At 30.8% G+C, this 12,174-nt stretch overlaps 1 protein-coding gene across 1 annotated transcript; it reads right to left on the bottom strand.

Moving 5' to 3' along the window:
• Positions 1 to 384: 384 nt before the first annotated feature.
• On the bottom strand, positions 385 to 10,667 carry LOC143059711 (uncharacterized). Its single transcript, XM_076233262.1, has 9 exons — positions 10,218 to 10,667; positions 9,239 to 9,426; positions 8,284 to 8,350; positions 7,341 to 7,556; positions 6,689 to 6,818; positions 5,498 to 5,689; positions 3,465 to 3,635; positions 2,299 to 2,383; positions 385 to 1,571 (listed from the first exon to the last, which is right to left on the bottom strand). The coding sequence occupies exons 1-9, from the start codon at positions 10,654 to 10,656 to the stop codon at positions 519 to 521; spliced, it is 2,541 nt and encodes an 846-aa protein (XP_076089377.1). The 5' UTR covers positions 10,657 to 10,667; the 3' UTR covers positions 385 to 518.
• Between the last annotated feature and the right edge of the window lie 1,507 nt (positions 10,668 to 12,174).

The raw sequence follows: 12,174 nt of genomic DNA, 5'->3' as shown, positions 1-12,174 counted from the left end.
TTATTCTCAAGTTTATTTATAATCACAGACCAGCTGATGCAAGTGAACATACATGCAAAGTATAGACTTTAAAAATCAGGAGTAGATCTTTACTACATGCATAGCATTGGGTTCACAACCTTAGTTTTAACCTTATGATTTTATATAAGTATGAAACATCTTCTGGTGTTAATGAATAAACATGTGGTATGGGTTTTGCTCATAGCGGAAGGCTGTACAGTAACCTGTAGCTGTAAATATCTGTGTCAGATGGTCTCTTTTGAAGAGTAATTTAATGTCTCATTGATATCATATAGCCACATATCCTTATTTATATTTACAAGTATAATCTTTAAAATCATGACTGTAAAAAACTCATTGAGCTGACAAAATTTGATACTGGTGGACGGACTGGTTGACAGACAGATCAAATTATGGTTGAACCATAATATCCAGGTATTCTTATTCAATGAATGACATTTCAAGTAAATAAATATATATAAGCAATAAATTCTTCATTATGTCAATGGAACTGTTATTCATTCTTCATCTTTCAGGTATTCACTGAAGGCTTTCACACTTTTCTGTGGAACTTTATGGTCTTCGAATACAAATTTTATCCCATTGCTATCTCTTGAGGCAGCCAGTTTAAGATGTTTAAGAGAAATACCCTCTTTCGCCAGTCTTACACAGATCAGCCTACTTACTGCCTTGCTCTTTAAGATATCGGAGTAAGAATCCAGACATTTGTGGTAAACAAATGCATACAAATCATCAGATTTGATGTGGTGAGCCAATTTCATTTCATATAAACTATGCAAGGATTTAACATCCTCAATAGCATTGTGAGCCAAGTAAGTTTCTCCTAAAAAATGCTTCACAAGGGTTTCCTGTTTGAAGTTAGGAATATCTGAATTTGAAACATATTTTTTGGCAACTTTCAAAGTGTCAATAAATCCTTTAACAATAGTAGAAAATGTTGTAAAAAGTTTACATTCCTTTAATTTTTCACTAATTATTGGAATGTCAAAATTGCAAATATTATGTCCAATTAGAATTGGATTGTTAAATTCTTTGATGAAGGAAATAAAATCTAGCAGTGCTTTCTGTAGTGTTACAGGTTCCACTTTTTGACCTCTTACATACATTGTGTTTGTTGAATGACTATATGTTATTCCAGTTACCTTACTGGCTTCAATATTAATTTCAACTCGTGGAATAACATATCTCTGAAACTTTTTCCCATTTGTAAGTGCTGCTATTTGAGTGATGTCACTTTTTCTACCTAATCCGGTGGTTTCAAGGTCAAAGAAAACATAACTTTCAGTTCTATCTATTTTCAAAGGCGGTGGAATGTCAACTCCTTGGTCAGGGTCTTCTTGAATTGACAATTCCAACTGGTTTTCATAAGTTTTACCCTCTTTTACCAAATCTTTTCTGGAATTAATATTTCGCTTCCTTTTTTTCTGAATTCTGGTGATCTTGAATTCTTTTGACTGTTTTTTTATCTTTCTTTTTTCCTTTTTTTTGTCTCGAGCTGATGCAATTGACATAGTCAATTCACCAGGAGAAAGGCTGGCTGCTTCATTAACCTGAAAGATACGAAAAACTAACATGATCCATCTATTACACCAGTACACTGTCAATTTCTTGCAAAATACCACATAAATTGGGGTCAAATGCTTATTTAATTTAGAAAGATCATATCATAAGCAACAAGTGTACTAAGTTTCAAGTTGATTGCACTTCAGCTTCATCAAAAACTGCCTTGACCAAAAACTTTAACCTGAAGTGGGCCTAACAGATGCACAGACAAACGAATGGACAGACAGACAAACGAAAGAACAGAGGCACAGACCAGAAAACATTATGCCCCTCTTCTATCGTAGGTGGGGCATAAAAACTTAGCATGTTGACCTTAATTCAGCAATCTGCATAAGATCTAATAACTGACAGAGATTTCAAAATATACACATTTGACTTTAGTAATAAATAAGCAAACAGTTTTCTTTTTCTTCTGCTATTTTTGATAATGAAAGAATATATATTTAAGTCAGATCTAATAAGTCATTGCTTGATTTATGGTTGCTTAACGTTCAGTGGCAAATATGTCATGCATGTTCAGGACGATAACAAATGAACACTGGTGGCCTCACATTCTGTAAAGTAGTTTCAGTGGATTTTATATTTATCTCCACATTCCTGGTCAACCTTCTAAAATATAAAGCTTAACACGGCCATAGTTGCGGCCTGATCACTTTTCCTAAGTCAAGCTGTCTGTGACAAAAGTTGCAGACTCGACAAAAACCAATAACTTACTTTTGACAAATAACCATATCCCTCATTTTTCTGCAGAACTGCTGCCGACAGCCTATTTTGAAGGGAACAGGATCCACCATAATGTCTGAAATAGAATGATTGATTAATTTATTTTGCATATTATTAGTTACACAGTGTGCAATTGTCCTTATAGGAGAATGTTATTGGCCCAATAAATTCAGTATTAGGACAATTGAACACTGCAATGAATTTATCCTGCTTTTGTTATATGACATATTTAGACAATATATGTATAGTGTCTTGAAATATGAAATTTATTTGTATGAGGCTAAAAAACGGGAAAATGCCGCATACAAATAAATTTCATATTTCAAGACACTATACGTATATTGTTTTTATACTGAAATCGAAAAAAAATATTTAAAAATGAAACAAGAGTGCACACACTGAAATGTCTCGCCTTCTTAACTAATCCTTGATACTATCTTGATAGACCTAAATATAAAGCTTTATTACAACTGTCACATAAACTCAACATTAACCAAGAAAAGGAAACATTGATCAATCAACCATGAAAATGAGGTCAAGGTCAGATGAACCATGCCAGGCAAACATGTACAGCTAACAATTCTTCAATACAACAAATATAGTTGACTTATTGCTTATAAATAAACAAAAAAATAACCAATCAAATTGCGAGAAATTACTCTAAATCAGGATAATGTTTTTGTGGTTATACCTTATACTTTATATTGATTAATATAAATTAAAAACAAATTAATTATGAATGCAATAACTATATATATGATCATGAATATTCGTAAAGTGTACACACAAGCTGTAAATTACTAAACATTATAAAGTATGTACAGAAGTCAAACTATAACTATGAGTCGATTCAAACACTAAAGAAAATATTCTGTCCCACATTAAACCAAGAACATTTGTAAGTTCAATTATCTCCCTTGAAATATTTCAGACATAGATTATACTTAGTCATATTCATATCATAGTCCAAATGTGTAAAGTTTCATCAGTATCAGTCCATTTGTTCAGGATAAGTTGCTCTTCGAAGACATATGGACAAACAGACATAAGGTGATATATTTTTTGTTGGGGATTTTACAACAAAATGAAAAGACCCAATTTGCATACACATATTGGCATGTCATGCATTAGCTCTTTGTGAATACTGTTGTAGATACCTTGCTTTAGGTGCCTTTACTGATACAAGTTGATTAAAACTTTCATTGGCTTGTGTTGATCCTAAATCAGTTATGGATTCACTCCTACTTATCATCTTTCTGACTAAGCTGTTTAACTCCTCCTTTAATCCATCAGATGTCAGTGGTTTCCCGTTTGGCAGACTTTTGTACCTAAATTCAAATAAAAAATCAATACTGCAAGTATGACAATTAGTTTATGTAGAGTTTAAAAGTGGCTCTAAAGAGCCTGTGTTGCTCACCTTGGTCCAATGTGCATAATCAACAAAGGACACTCCCAAAACTTTTAAAACAATATATGAAAAAATTTCTGTTTTGTTGATATTTATTAATGGTTGTTTAGTCTATTTAGTTTCTCTCTATCTTTCATAGTATATTAACCATATTTGACTTGTTATTTGACTGGCTCATCATTTTTTTTTTAAATTCAGATTTCTATTATAATTTATCATTATTTACAGCAAATGCAAAAATGGAAAAATGGTCCCTATGGGCAATAACCCTAAATAGAAGATGTCAAACTATTTCCTTCATTGCCTCATATTAGATCTTGTATTGCTGATAATCCTCAATAATATTATAGGGTTAGTTACATGAATATTGGAGAATATTGTCCCGAGTAGAATTTTATGTTGCACAAGCTTGCAAGTGTAATATATGTTCTATGAGGGACAATATTCCCCAATATTCATGCAATAACCCTTTTATTGTATCATTGTATAGCAATATAATATTTGAAAGTAAAATTTGGTTTAAAGTAAGATTTTGTTGTTGATGACGTCATTAATTTTTGAAGATTTATTGCACTAGTGCTATATTGTAATTTATCATATACTTAGACTAAATAACATATGATTTTTACTGTGATAATAGCATTAAATGAACGTAAATTCCATATTTTTTTAATTGGTGCTTAGCGGGCTGATATGAAAAGTTTATCACATGCTTCGATTGTTATCACATGCTTTTCCGTAACGTTATCGCATGGCATTCCAGTGATACTTGGCAAATTCCACAAAATACACCTCAAATGCTACGTATTCAATGAAAAACATTACAAAGTAGTGTACAAATCAATGATTTGGATATTAGAAAGTTAATTGTGTAAAATAATAATAAAAAAATAGATAAATAAAAAACAAACAAACAAACAAATTATTAGTAAATGCATTTTTAAAGTTTTAAACAATATAATTTTAAAATTACTTTTAAAAAATTGATTTGCCAACATGTTTATTATGTATATTTTTGTCGATTCGTCCATATTAAAATATTTTTCTTCTCTGTTTAGTCATATGATAGAAAGATTTCATATCGAATGTACTAAATTTGGGGTTCGTGAACTTTTCACTCTTTGAACTCCTATATGGGAACCACGTTAAAGGATCAATATATAATTCTTTTTTTTTTCTCCACTGTTGAAGCATATGCGGCTCTTGTGCTGATATTGAACCTTGGGCTGATAATAAATGTGATATGAAAAAAGCCATGTAATAATCTGATATTATTGCATGCTATACTTTTGGTTACTTTCTGTGGGAAATATTATTTAAGAATTGAATGCTCTTTTTTGTAAATTTATTGGGGTGTAAAAGCGTTGACCGAAGTACATTTTGTATGAAGCGCGGAAGCGCTTCATACTAAAAATGTGCGCACGGTCAACGCTTTTACAACCCTATAAAGTTACAAAAAAAAGCATTCAATACTTATAATTACATTTTTACCTATAGTATCATGAAAACACGCCTTTTATCAAGTTTTTATTTCATTTACCTGTGCACTTTATTGTGGGACCTTGTGTCATCATGAATGAAAAGTTTTAATGTGTGATACAACTGCTTAAGGAATAACACGTGATGTACAGTTAGCCAATCTGAATAACGTATTATAGTGAAACATACATTTAATGTAATTATATAGCTATGCAATAATGGAATTTATTGCACACTAACTTTTGGTTACTTTCTGTGGGAAATATTATATTGCTATACAATAAAATGAGTTATTGTGCTTACTTGAAATTTTCAGGATTTGTGTTATATGTACACCAGTCAACATCTTCACATTTTTCATGACTACCAAATACATGTGGCACAATTCTTTCCAGATTACATTTGATGTCATCTTCTGTCTCTCCTCCTTTTATTGCATACATAAAACATCTCAAAATGTACTGCCTGGTTTCATCTTTCTGTAACTCCCTGTAACTGCAATATAAATTATTAAATAAATGTGCATGCATAGAACATTAAACTGCAAGTTGCAATAACTCTTTAAAAAATATGCATATCAATGAAAATAATGTAAGTATAATAAAAAGGGGCATTTTTAAAGCTCAAAATGTCAAAGTCTGGATGTTGGAATATATAAATTTTTATCAAAGAAGCCCAAGAATTAATTTTTTTATTGAATAACAAAAAATCAATTTTGGACCTTTTGGACTTCAATGTGGACCAGTTAGACAACAAAATATCAATAATCTAAATCCATGGTTAGATTCAGCATATTAAAGAACCCCATTTATTCAATTTCTGTTTAATTTTGGACCCCAATTTGGTGCATCTTAAAAACAGGGACCATAATTTAAAATCTATTGACATGTTCAGATTCAGCATATATAAAAGTATCCCTAGAATCAAAACTTCCAAAATCAATTCCAACCATCCTTTTGTTGTCATTAATGTTGTTTGCAATATCTGATAGATTTCTATTCACTTATAAATACTAAAATTATTGTGCAAAAACCAAATATGTTCAGACGACTACAACAACTTAAGGTGGTACCCAACACTTTCACTGAAATTAATTTGGCTCTTTTAATTTTCATAAAATTTTGACAAAGTATTTACGGCCCTTTGACAAAAATATAAAATTTTTAAAAAATTTGAACCAACCATTTTATCATAAAAAATACACTGGTTATATAGCAGTTTGACAAACACTAATTTTGATCAATGAGAAGCTTGATATATCCTTTCCAACACAACGTAATTAAAACGTTCAGCTGATTTTACAGAGTTGTCTCCCTGATAATCAGGTACCACCTTAATATCAAATACGCTTATCTAGCCAAAAAATGTTTTTGCGGTCACATAAAAATCTAAATTTGTACATACAAAACTTTTTTTTAAACCACATGTCTGTATTTTTAAAGGTTTGTTCTTTGTTGTTTTTTTCCAAAATTATTGATTAACAGAAGTATATACCTTTTAGAAATATTATGCAAGCTTGTAGATATTCCCTTTTTGACATGGTTCTGGTCGTCCTTTTTTGAAATGTTGTCAAACTCAACTTGTAGTCTTGCTGTTGTTGATGCATCATTATCTGCATGCACAACTGAAACAGAACTTGAGAATATACATAAAGGACTAAAATTTAGGACCAGAAAAAAATTGGCAATTGAAATTTTCATTAAACATGACAAACATACCATATGGGCTTTACTCATTGTTGAAGGCCGTACCTTGACCTATAGTTGTTAATGTATGTGTCATTTTGGTCTTTTTGTGGGTCATTTGCAATCATACCACATCTTCTTCATGGTTCATGGTTCATTCTGACCTAACTTAATGTTGAATTTGTATAAAACATTCAATAGAACACCATTTCCTAACACACATAGACTTAGGAAATCTAGAGATGATCTTATGTAATTGCAACTGCATATTATAATAATAGTTGATGTAGTTTTTGATTGACCTAGAAATGACCTACTGGAACATGCTTAAGTTAGCTTATCAAAGATGTGAACCTGAATGGCATTGTCAAAATCACAAAGGCAACACTTTAGTGTAACACCTTTTGGCTTCATCATATAACAGAACTGTAATGATGCTTTATTGTAAAGATATTATTAACCTTTGATTTCACATCCATCATCTTTCAACCTGTGAGCCATTGTAACAGCCATGTCCGCCTCCATAGCTTTACTTGATCCATGCCAATTCAAATGGCAGTCATGGTCTGGAACAGTTTCTTTCCTGGATTGGTGGTACTCACAAGTCTTACATGCTTTACTACGTAATTCAAAAGACAGTACTTTCCCAGATTCTTTTCCAATGAAGGTTGAGTGTCCTGTAGAAAGTTTAAATGTAATTATTATCCCGTACAGAAATTAATGGCTAACAAAAGCACATGAGTTTCACATGTGAAGCACATGAGATGCACGTAAGAATTGTATGCAAATAAGTTTGCTCACATGTGCAGTTAGATAGTTTATATGTGCACAAAAAAATTCCAGAACTGATTATTATAGTCCATTCTTATGTTGTACTGTAATACCACTGTTCCAGGTTAGGGTAGGGTCAGGATCCTGATAACACGTTTAACCCACCACATTATGTATGTATCATGTCTGCCCAAGCCTGTAATTCAGTGGTTATCATTGCTTATGTGTTACATATTTGTTTTTCATTCATTTTTTTAAATGAATAAGGCCATTATTTTATTAGTTTGATTTTTTTTACATTGTCATTTCAGTGCATTTTAGAACTGACTATGTGGTATAAGCTTTACTCATTGTTGAAGGCTGTAGGGTGACCAATAGATGTTAATTTCTATTTTTTTTGGTCTGTTATGGAGAGTTGTCTAATTGGCAATCATACCACATCTTCCTATATATTTTCTCAAACTCATTGCATTAATAAATCAGACATAACATATACAGTAACAAAAAAAACCACCATATTTAATTACTTTGTTTTGTTTCAATAAACTGGAGGTTTAAGAGTAAATTATTGCTTGATTGCTTTGATTTTTTAAGTTTGGTTTCAACTGGTTTTACTGAAAACATCATTCTTACCAGTATTACTATTGTAATTCCACCCAGAGCCTCTCTTTTGCCAACCACCATCAAAACTAGCTTCAACCTATCAAAATATAATTTTATTTCTAGTATTATATATATATATATATTATATCTGCCTGCATGTAAATATAATTTGAAAGAAAGTGTATCTATAGACAGACTGTAAGTCAGGGTAAATTTAATGACCATTTTATTCTTTTTATTCTTGTATAAAACATTCAATAGAACACCATTTCCTAACACACATAGACATAGGAAATCTAGAGATGATCTTATGTAATTGCAACTGCATATTATAATAATAGTTGATGTAGTTTGATGTAGTTTTTTTGTGCACATATAAATATTTTATTCTTCCTAATTTTTTAAAAATTAATTGGTAGAAAGTTTTTTTAATGTAAAATGTTTCATTTATATAGTTATGGGAAGATGTGGTATGAGTGCCAATGAGACTTGTAACTCTCCATCCAAACAACGATTTATAAAAGTTTAAAAAAAATAAAATGTATATATGAATCAATATACATGTATATGGTATATATTGGATATTTGTAGGAATAAAATATCTTAATAAAAAAGAGTAATTAAAATCAATTTTATAGTCTATATAAACTATATATATTAGAACAGGAACATCAAATCAGGTATATAAGTGCATACAATGTATCATAAAGGAATTCTGACTAATTTTCATAAAGTGTCCATATTTTATACCCTTTGGTCTATAGTTTTGCAGTCAATATATATATATTATATAGTAAGCTAACATGCATGAAACCTGACTGAAAACAGTTGTTAAAAGTTTGATCTTCTGTTATGCTGTAAAACAATGGTTTGGATTGGCAGAAAATACATTAAACCCCAAAAATGATGTTACACACCATGTTTCATTAAAATAAAAATTGTTTTTCTTCATTTCAAGGCATAAATTTATATTTATTAAACTTACATTATTATTGGTACTCTGTGCTTTTTCTTCTTCCTGTGCAGTTCTGCATGATGTGTTTGCAACTTCCCCAATCTGCTTACTTAACTCCTTCTCCTTCTTCCTCAGAGTGTTTTCACTGATAGATGGCAAATTACATTCAGCTAGAAAGTTTTGTAGATGGGTAGGCCCTATTCCTGCATGTATCATTCCTGAAACACATAAAGATAGTTAGAAAAAAGATATATTAAAAATGCATGTAATTTTCTCTAAACAAAGTTTTAGGTTAAGGTATGAGACATTTTTGAAGATTTTTGAATATATTATAAATAGACATTTGGTGATTAATATACTTTTTGCACTGGATTTGTCATAAGAACAATTTAAGAAAAGAATAGGGTTGTCTGCATGTGCATGGTGTATACATTATTGTACATTTAGTTTCTGCTTTAATGATGGCATTGTGGTATTTGTATAAATCATTTGTATTCATGGTTAATGTTTGAAAAGAAATACATTTCATTCACCAAATCAAAGACATATTTTCTTAGTTAACCATGATTTAAAAATGTAATAAAAAAATATAGGGGGCCTGGTCCCTCCTATTATATAATAAAAAATGATGCATTCTTTAAAGGGATCACTGTAGCATAACTGGAACACATGCCTCCTCTTACTGGAGCCTTAGGGGGTTGGGTGGGGGAGGGCTTATAAAATTTTGCATGGTTTTAATTTGCATTTAATTGCAAGCTTTAACATGTTTAAGCAGGGAGGGGAATATACAACTTACAAGTACAATACATGAGTCTACAATAGAATAGAATATTTTTATTTCCCAAATTACAGGGCCCATAAAGGGCATTAAATCAGATACTATGTATCTTAAATCTGTATGAAGTACAAAGGGACTCTCTATTACTAGCTACATTTATGGAAGATTCTAGCTAAACTTGATTAGGTTTTTTATGTTAAAAATTGTATTTTTTTCTAAATGTAAACCTACCTAATGCTGCTTTTGTGTTGATGTCATAACTGCCTGTTGGTCCTCTTTTTCCTGTCTGGACATCAGTGACTGTTTCACAAAGATCACATCGAATCATGATAATTCCACTTAAACCAAACAGCTTTTCTCCTACTGTATTTGACAGGTGAAGAGGGGACTTGCAGATACAGCAATACATTCCCACTGCGAGGAGATCTAATTCAACTATCCTCCTCCCCAAACCCCAAGACTGTTGTTTCCCATAAAGTGGGTCAGTGAATTCAGCCTCTGCTGCTATATCTGTGTGGTTATGAAAGTAGTTGGAGTGGTCATTGAATACTCCAACTACCTCAGGGTCCTTCTGCTTTAATTCATTTGACCATTTAAAAAAATTTGACCTCTTATTCTTTTTAACACTAGCTTTACCAAATTTGCCTGTTACATCTCTTTCCTGGTTCATTTAAGCAAAAATTTTAAATTATATATAGATTGGAATAGTACAACAATAGCCTGATCGTCTGCTCTTAGCAACAAGTAAACATTCTGATCTGGATCTTTAAAAGTCTTGAATATTGCATGTTATTTTAAAACGCTGCAATGAATTAGACCAAAGCACAAGAGTTATCTTTCTTAGGTGTTCTGTACCCCCTTAATAATCAAGGACTTCAATAAAAAGATGCTATCAGCTGTTCTGTGATTTTCTCTGAAACCAAACTGACAATCAAATAAACTTATATATGAATTGTTATATTATATTAGATACATGTATGAAGAAATGTTTAGATGAAAAGAGATGGCATTTGGTAAAATCATACAAATGGACAGAATTGTCATCTTCAAAATTAATTGATGTTCTATCAACAGAAAATGTTAAAAAGGAAATTTTAGATTTAGAGATGTAACATTTTGATAGCAATAAACTAGGCGTTGATGGTGCAACTGAAAAACTTACCAAAATTTTACAAACTATTGCAGAAAATACATGTAAAGTCATATCTTAACCAATAAAAAAGAAAAAGAAAAAAAGAAAACAAGTATGGTCAGATAATGTAGCATATGAAACAAAAAGACAAATAAACTATTTAGGAAATAAAATCAAGAATAACTTAAATGACAAAAGTTTAAAATCTAAATATTTTAAATTATGTAAAAAACTAAAAAAAATGATTAAACAGAAAACATTTGAATATCACCAAAAACTTTATAAATCACTTTCAGATAAATTAAAAAATAATCCAAAAGAATACTGGAATGTTCTAAAGGCAATAAAAAAGAAACCAAATATTGAAGAAGATATTCCTGAAATTTTAATGAATGAAAATAAAATCATAAAACATTTTCAGGATCAGGGTACACCAGCCTCATATGATAAATCCTTTGTAAATAAACTGGAACGTGAACTAAACATTATGTACTAAACCCAGTATACACATAAAAGTAAAATATCCCAGGGAATCTCCAAAACAAAACGACCATTAAGTATACGTAGCCTTGAGGACGAACATAATTCAAGTAATTTATTCCCCAATGTATTCAAAGTGCTATCTTGGTTAACTCTTCTGATATCAATATCAACATTGTTCGTAAATGTATATGAAAATTTTCTAGGCGCTTACAACGACACAGATTACAAATTGTTTGATAAAACATGTAAAAGCGGAACGAAAAATACCAGTGGACCGTCAAATTCATATATTGAAAATAAACTGACAACATCTTGGCATGGATAACGTTCTGTTTGGACAACAACATTTGATGACGTTTAGCAAGCAACAATGACTACATCATTTATGTGTGTGTATTTATGTAAACAATCAATGTATTGTTTAATACATGCCGTTCACCTCAAAATTAAAATAATCTTGCATAAATAGTTCAATAAGGAATTTTTCTATCAACTGCGTTGATTATACAATTTTTTAAATGATAGAAACCACTTTACAATACAACGATTAAAGAAAATAGTTTTTGAAAACAT

The sequence above is a fragment of the Mytilus galloprovincialis genome, chromosome 14 (assembly GCF_965363235.1).
Source record: "Mytilus galloprovincialis chromosome 14, xbMytGall1.hap1.1, whole genome shotgun sequence".
NCBI lineage: Eukaryota > Metazoa > Mollusca > Bivalvia > Mytilida > Mytilidae > Mytilus > Mytilus galloprovincialis.
Note: the sequence above shows the minus strand (reverse complement) of the source record. Positions and strands in the feature narration are given on the sequence as shown.